Here is an 8,018-nt window from a genome sequence, read left to right on the forward strand (position 1 = left end):
CAGTGTAGCATTTGCAAAAATGAGATTTAATTGGTAGAGCATCATACTTTACAAGTCATTAATCCCAGGCACTTGTATAGCCTGTAGTATCTCAGGTAATCACCTCAAATGTGCAACACTCAATTAGAAGACAAATTTTGTCTTTGGCTACTAATTTCATAGTTGCATAAATTCAGTAAAGATAGACGATGAAAGTAAATGTTGGAAAAGTGAAAGCAAATTCTAAAATGTATATAATGTAATTTTTGTAATTGTAAAAAGCAAAATGCACAGCAATGGAAACAATGAAGAACAAAAGTACTAAAAACATTGTCAAATATTAGAGATTAGATCCCTTCCCACTTGGAATTATGATAAAGATGCAGATGTCAAATACAGTAGGATTAGCCCCCCACAATATACAAAATAACAAAGTAGTACATTTAAGTGATTGTAATTATTTCATCCCATGAGATGCCTCAAAATGGAGCAATATTCTAATTGTAGTCTGCTTAAACTCAATTTTCAAAGAGTTTTGTGTTAGTGGCTGGAAAATAACATTAGTCCTCGAAAACATTACGTGGAATTTGATGTAAAAGGCTTAAAGCTTGCATTTATTGAATAAAGAAGTCGGATTTCATTGTCTCCTGCAAAAAATGGCTACCCTGACAGAGGAATCGACCATCTGTTGGAGGTAAAGTTCTTTAAGGTGGTTTTGTAGTGATCTGCAAATTTAATTGAAGTACTTTGCTCAGGAGCAGTGTTCCCATCTGGAAAGTCACCCCTCTCTCTCATTATGCAACAGCTATTGACTGAGTTCTGTTGGAGACACCAATTAAATGCAGAGAGAGTTTACTGATTTATAAGTTAACAGATCTATAGTGAATGCTATTCTTCAGCTTTGTGTGATGTCTTCTTTTGATATATATATATATATATATATATATATATATATATATATATATATATATATATATATAATATATATCTTTAAAATAGGTGACTGCTTGAATTGATTCACTTTTGATGGTTTTATCCAATGTGTTTCCTGTCATAACACAATGCATCTCTGCTTTACAGTAGGAATCTTATGTAGTAATACTGGTTGCTAGTCTGCATATTGTACTAATGCTGTTTAGATTCAGACACATTCCCACTCTACCTTCCAACATTGCTGGTGTGGCTCTGCTCTCTTGCCTGCACTCAGTGCTTGCTACTATCTTTGTCATTATGATGTTGTTGATGATGATGATTATCATATATTAAATGAGTAGTCATCTGATAACATTCATATGTGAGTGTGTGTAATTCAATTCAGTTGACTGTTCTTGTCCATAGCGGAATTCTACAAAATATATTGTGACAAAAAATATATGACTAATTTCTGTGACAATACAGATTTCCTGTAATGGTGGGGGAAGTTAGAAGCTAATATCTAATGTAAGATTTGTCAACAAAGTGTTCAAAATGTAGACGTTAACGTCGCAGTGCGAACTACTTAAACACGACATTAATCATCTGGAAAACACGCCCTGCTCTCTTTGGGGTAAAGTTGGGTCACATGGTAAGAGGTGACATTCATCTTATACTGTTATTGGGTGTAGCCTACTGTATTCCAAACCTTGGCCTTTGGACGGGGTTTTGATATGAAACCACAACCATCGTAACAAATACTGTATGACGAAGTTCTTGTTCAAATTTTTAAATTACGTTCACGTTCAGGTGTAAACCTATTTTGTGATCATAAATCATTCATCGAAGTGTATACTATGTTTTGTGTATAATACGTTTTGAATTTGAAAGCAAAATAATGTTTCCAATTGTTAGAAATCGATTTTTGCTGCTACCGACACCGTGCCTCCACGGCCAATCAAATAGTTACTCAAGACGATCAGGTGGGGTTTGTCTGGAGTTTGGAGTTTAACTGTAAAAACTGAAAACGGAGAAATACGGATGACGAGTTGCTCGTATGTACTAACCTAGTATCGGACTTTCTGACCACAACAGTAACCTTAACAAGCTAACCATTAAGCCACAAGATAAACTGAAAACTCATCCTAGATCAGCATGGGTAACCGATTGAACATTAGGCTATAGGCTCCTCCTCCTCCTGCTCACATGGTTGAATAACCGGAATACATCAACAGAGTGTAAGTGAAATTCATTCTACTGTTTACACCAGCAGCTTCTGCAGGTAGGCTGTGCTACAATTTATGTAATTTGTATATTTGTCTCATAATGTAGATGTACCTACGCACTTAATTAAAACGAGTTTTGACTTTAATACGTAGTCAGAAAGATTCTTTCATGGGCGTTGCACCCAGCCAGCGAGCTAAAACGAGAGTTGTGTTTTGTCCAAGGTCCTATTTCACAAAATCAAATGTTACATAATTTCGAGAAAACCCTTAAGTGTAGATAACCAGTTGGCTGCAGTAGCAATGGTAAATATTATCACCCGCAACGTTCACTGTACACACTTCCCTTTTTCCTCGATAAATTTATCAACATTTTGCCAAATCGCAGTTTAACTAGATCAGGTCTCATCGCGGTAGGGTGGTATAAAGCTATTATTTATGTCGTATAATTATTCCGTAAACAAACGCCTACAAGTTACAACAATATGATTGATGTAAGATTTGGTTCCCATGAGCTCACCAGCATGTGAGTTGTGTCGTTGTTTACTGTTTACTCTTTCCTACGCGACCTTACAATGTGGTAGCAAATCCTTTCCAGCTATCTGACCAATGCATTCTACTACGGATTATCCCATCAGCAAGATCATGCAAGACGAAGTGAATAATAGAACAAATGTATCTTCTCAAAGATCTGTCTTCCAGTTAATTTCCTCCCAGAGCAGTCTAGACCCTTGCCTTGGATAACAGCTTCAACCGGTAAGTGTAGCGTTGGGCGGAGCTAAAGCGTATGGTTGGAGCTTCCACGGTAGCGCAGGCCTCGGGCGGTGCGTGTGTCGTAGGTAGCTACTGTCATCATTGTGTAATCAAGATTCCTAACAAGCTAAACTGTTCAGTCCCCCCGCAAAGCCTGCCACTTGCGTAGCCTTGCCACAAAACGCCAGCTTCCACATCCGAACACACTAATTCCATACTGAAATGCACATTTCACGGTGATGTGTGATTGGCTGGCTATCAGCCAATAGTGGTTTTCCTAGGGACCTGAAAGGCTAGACGATCATGTTTACAGAACAAGTTAACAAACATGCCACTAATGTCTTACAGTGGTTTGTGTAACACCAGACATGCATGACTTTGCATATATGACTTTGTATGACTATATATATGTATTTTTTTTTATTCTGCCAGTAACTGGTAGGATAGCAAATGAATAAGAGTGATGGGGAGTATGGGGAAACCCAATGGTAATATCAGGTATGGTCATTTTAAAAAGTCTAATATGTAATAATTGCCCCAGAATTTTTCTTAATAGATGAACATTTTTTACCGTGGTGAAATATTCCTTATCCATTAGGATATGTTCAGATGCATGTTCCAGTTGAGCTCACCTGCTGTATTCTTCATCTAGAGTCCCGTGGCTACCTCCCGCCTCAACATGAGTGCCCAGGCAGACAGAGTGATGGCCCTCAGCGAATGGGAGGAGAGGTGGCAGGAGGGGAGAATTGGCTTCCATCAGCCGTGTGTACACAAGTAAGATCTTCATGGGCTCCAGTCCAACTGAACTTTGACCTCATACCTTTTTCCTCAGATCAAGTTATAAGGATAACATGGGTAATAGAGGTGAAACACACAAAAAGCAGGTGCACCTGTCCTAGTTAATCAGACGTAGGCCTACTGATTGATCAGACTTAAGTATACAGTTTTGGTGTTTGATAATGCGTTATGTATATGTCGGCACAGAAATCACAAGGTCCATTTTGTCAAATAAATTGCTTGAAATTCAACACCACAGGAAAAAAAGCTTAACAGGTTACACCTGTTTCCAGCTTCTGTATTTAAATGTGGAATTTACAGCTCAATGACAGCCATGTCCCTGTAATTAATTCACTGCTTTCCTTCATTTTCTCATGCTGTGTCATGTTGGTTCTCCCTGTCTGACAGGATGCTGGAAAGGAACATTGACAAAGTCCTGTGTGGACGAGAGAGAGTTCGATTTTTCTTCCCTCTCTGTGGGAAAGCTGTGGACATGAAATGGTAATAAACTGTTCATATTATACTATTTTGTCTTGTATATCAGCTCCTCCTTTGTGACCATACCAGAGCAGAATCACAATCTGTTTTTTATTTGCTGTTTTGATGGAGTGATTTGTGTCAAAATGATGTATTGTCTCTGAAATGCACATCTCCCCATGCGTTTCGGCCAATAGTCAGTAATAGCAGATTGCATGACATTTGACGATTACCAGTATGATTTTCATAATCGTGATATCAAAAAAAATAGGGGGAAGGGGGTGAAAAATGTTACTTGGGGTGTTGCGTGCAGAATGGGTTGAGAACAATCTTGTACCAAAAAAGTACACCACTGAGGCCATTTTAAATCAGCGCTGTTACCTGTTAACTCTGTAGAAAGTTTCATCATAAGATGGATGTACAAGACATCCTCATTTTTACTCATTTTACTTGTCAATTTACCATACTTCTCAGTCCACATGAATAGGGTCAGGTTTGGCAGTGACAGCAGCCTCCTCAGTGTCGTAAATGAGGGGTCTGAATTGATGCGTTACAGCTATTTGTGTTATTTAAAAATACAACTCTAAATTTTTTTGAGTCACTGTTTGGTCTATATTGTCAGGATAGTCTAGCCTCGGTGTAAGCAATGTAGCAAATCAATGATAATTCAAAATAAGCGTTGTCACCCGAACTGGAAAGTTTGCAATTACCGATACAGTGATAGGAATATTTGGGTATCACCCAAGCCTATGCCCCTTGTTGCCTCCAGGTTGGCAGACATGGGCCACTCTGTGGTTGGAGTGGAGATATCCGAGAAGGGGATCAAAGAGTTCTTTGAGGAGCAGAACCTGAGTTATACTGAGGAAGCCGTGCCAGACATACCTGAAGCCCGGCTATTCAAGGTACCGGCAGAGCAGTGTCTTTCCTGAGTGCTGGGATCGGGAGGTGATGATCAGTGAGCTTGCCATCCTCCCCTTTACATGATCAAGCAATTTACATGTAGTGTCCCTCAGGGTATCATGCTGTCTGCATCCACAAGCCTTGTTGTATTATTATCCATCCTGCTGCAATATAAGATGCTGTTTTGTGTTATACCCCTGTATTTATCTTACTTGAGTGTGTATTTTGTTCAACAGAGCTCTGATGGAAAGATATCATTGTATCAGTGTGACCTATTTAAATTCTCCAGGTGTGTATAAGTTTTTCAGACTAGAAGACTTTGTGTTTTTACGTGTAAATTTTTCTTTGTGGTAGCAATGTGGTCAGTAGATGCCTTCAAGAGTAGGTGTCTTTCTTCAGTATGCAGTGTCATTATCAAAATAACTGCTGGACATTATCATAAATTCTTTCACACTGTATGCTAAAGCACTTTTTGGATATTTAAGTAGGGATGTCAGTCAGTGATTGGAAATGTATTTTGCAAACCTATTCAAGTTTTGAGGACTGTGGTTAACCTTTAGCAGTGAACTGACTGCTTCAGACATAATTCACTTTACATGATTCATGCCATCTTGTTGTTTTAAACAAAGAAAAAGCTGTAGTGTGCACTCACCAGAGGAAGACAAAAAAGGGAGGAAAGATGACCAGCTTTATCGTTCCAAAAGGTGTTTATTAAAAAAACATATTTAATGAAGTCATTTGAAAGAGTAGTATTTGTTCTATGTTACTCTTTCCCTAACGCAGGACTCTGTCAGATAGAGACCAAAAAGAGGACAGATGTGTTTAGGTGTACTAACTCAATAACTCATTCACTGTTACCCCTCAGCACGGTTGCTGGCCAGTTTGGGGGGATCTGGGACCGGGGATCCTTGGTGGCTATCAACCCCTGTGACAGACAGAGGTAAGGTCACACAAGCCCACCCAACAACATAGGCTATGGAAAGTAGTACAAACATGTTGGGAATGAAACTTTTTCCTTTCTTTCTGCAAAAGGTATGCCAGCCTAATCATTTCTTTAATGGACAAGGATTGTCGATATCTCTTGGACACTTTTCTGTACAATCCAGAGTTGTATAAAGGTAAGGTCTTGGGGAAGTATGATTGACTGAAAAATGGCTTTGCTAACAGAACAGATGTTTAATTAGCTTTAGTTGAAGCAGAATTCAGTAGCTGAGTTGAATTTAATTTGACCTTTTTCTTAGCAGGATAATTGCAATATGGCCCTTTAGCTGACAGCAGTCTCTTTAACAGGTCCACCATTTTTTGTGCCTGACGAGGATGTAAAAAACCTTTTTGGTAGGTTTGCAAGAAATTATGAATATGATTAAAATGCCAATATTTCTTTTTAAGTGGATTAAATATTTTTAATTGGACTGCGTACAATTTTCATTACATACAAGGAGGAAATGAAAGGATGGATGTTTAGGAGAGGAGTGGTTTGTATAGAGTTATTCCTCTGAAAAAACTTTACTGTAGATGAAGTAGATCACCCAGGTGATGCTGGTGTTAGTTTTGAGTAAATACTCATATTTTGTTTTGAGTAATTTCAATTTGAGTAATTGTAATTTCAGGGATGACCTGTGACATCCAATTACTGACTTCTGCAGATGCTTTTGAGGAAAGACACAAACAGTGGGGCGTGGATTATCTGACAGAGAAAGTTCACCTTCTTACTCCCAAGGCCAATTGAGTGACACCACTTTGCAAATTGCACTGGAGAAACACAAAGACCCAGATTAATTCAGTCCTTGTACCCATTGAAGAGATGTCAATTTATAAGACATTTGTTGGATACCATTAGGGGAACCAAAAGCACTTTGGGTAAAAGGGGGTTGCTTTTTATACATGCTTGATCACATTCATGGATTTGTGTGAACTTGAAACCACTGAAAAGTAGAATAAAACATTTTTGTATAAATATTTTTGTGTTTGTTTGCTTTCTGTCCTTAGTGTGCAGATGTGCTGTCCAAAATTAGCTAAACAATATCATGCATGCTCACAGAGGATGGAAGCTGAGTATCTGACTCTGCGAGAAGGACTCGCCTAGGGATGGACCCAGAATTTACTAATGTCAGAGTCATATGGTCACAATGAAAACGTATATCCGATGTATGTATGCCCAAAATGGAGGACTGTTTTATCAACTAGCACTATATTCTGGTCTTTACAGTGGGAGGTTTTTCCACCTAGAATTGTACATTTGGAAATACTCCAGTTTTCAAGTCATGACCGGAACTCCTTCGGCAAACGAGGAAGTAAAGTATCATGCATTGTCTCTATAGTGGATAACTGTCTATGCTGGTAATGGCTTCATCGTTGCTAAGAAACATGCTTGACAAAGTGCCGTTCGTAATCAACTGTAAACAAATTTAACTAATAAATTCTGACTACATAAATGGAACGGTAAACAAATAAAAGTCTATGGCCGACAGTAGACACCACTCACTGCCGCGGAAATGTCGAAAACGCAAATGGAGATGGTAACTGCATAGTGTAATACATAGTTCAATGGTTAACGTGTGATTGAATTATGAATTGGCTAACATTACTAGCTGTGTACGTTAACTAGTCAACGTCAATTCATGGATCGCGTCATCAACTCAAGGATTAATTAACGTTGACGATTTGATTTGTGAATGACAGAGCTTTTTATCCATATAAACGCGCTTAATTCTACTTCTAGCAAAAGGACTAGAGGTCTAGAGTCCGCTGTTCAGTTGAGCAGCTAATTCATCAAATATTTGTAACGTTAACGTTAACCCATTTAGCAGCTAATTTAGCTATTTTATTACTTATGGATTTTACAGAGCAATAAACCTGCGCCTTCGTCGGGCCGGTGGGTCTGGAATGATGAACTTCAGAATCTTGAATTCATTAGGTAAATATTGCTGGCAAGTTTCTAAACTGATGCGTTAATCAGACAAATGTCAAAGTCATAGTTTAGGCACTCTAGCTAAA

The 8,018-nt window shown here is 38.5% G+C and overlaps 1 protein-coding gene across 3 annotated transcripts; it reads left to right on the forward strand.

Moving 5' to 3' along the window:
- The first annotated feature begins 1,956 nt into the window (after positions 1-1,956).
- LOC118796550 (probable thiopurine S-methyltransferase) lies at positions 1,957-6,980 on the forward strand. 3 transcript variants are annotated; one of them, XM_036555494.1, is made up of 9 exons: positions 2,074-2,870; positions 3,520-3,641; positions 4,053-4,145; positions 4,891-5,023; positions 5,258-5,310; positions 5,887-5,961; positions 6,054-6,139; positions 6,312-6,356; positions 6,632-6,980. In XM_036555494.1, the coding sequence occupies exons 2-9, from the start codon at positions 3,547-3,549 to the stop codon at positions 6,748-6,750; spliced, it is 699 nt and encodes a 232-aa protein (XP_036411387.1). In that variant the 5' UTR covers positions 2,074-2,870; positions 3,520-3,546; the 3' UTR covers positions 6,751-6,980. The 3 variants fall into 3 exon arrangements, with proteins under 3 accessions (XP_036411388.1, XP_036411387.1, XP_036411386.1); XM_036555493.1 differs by having other exon boundaries at positions 2,110-2,129; positions 2,804-3,641; XM_036555495.1 differs by having other exon boundaries at positions 1,957-3,641; positions 6,668-6,980.
- Positions 6,981-8,018: the final 1,038 nt, after the last annotated feature.

Source organism: Megalops cyprinoides, chromosome 21, assembly GCF_013368585.1.
Source record: "Megalops cyprinoides isolate fMegCyp1 chromosome 21, fMegCyp1.pri, whole genome shotgun sequence".
In the NCBI taxonomy this organism is placed as follows: Eukaryota; Metazoa; Chordata; class Actinopteri; order Elopiformes; family Megalopidae; genus Megalops; species Megalops cyprinoides.

What these genes read in the sequence shown, in the direction of transcription:
- LOC118796550 (XM_036555494.1), top strand. Translation starts at nt 3,547, where the DNA reads ATGAGTGCCCAGGCAGACAGAGTGATGGCCCTCAGCGAATGGGAGGAG. An exon ending in AAAGCTGTGGACATGAAATG is followed by an intron (nt 4,146 to 4,890) that starts GTAATAAACTGT and finishes TGTTGCCTCCAG; the next exon opens with GTTGGCAGACATGGGCCACT. An exon ending in GGATGTAAAAAACCTTTTTG is followed by an intron (nt 6,357 to 6,631) that starts GTAGGTTTGCAA and finishes TTGTAATTTCAG; the next exon opens with GGATGACCTGTGACATCCAA.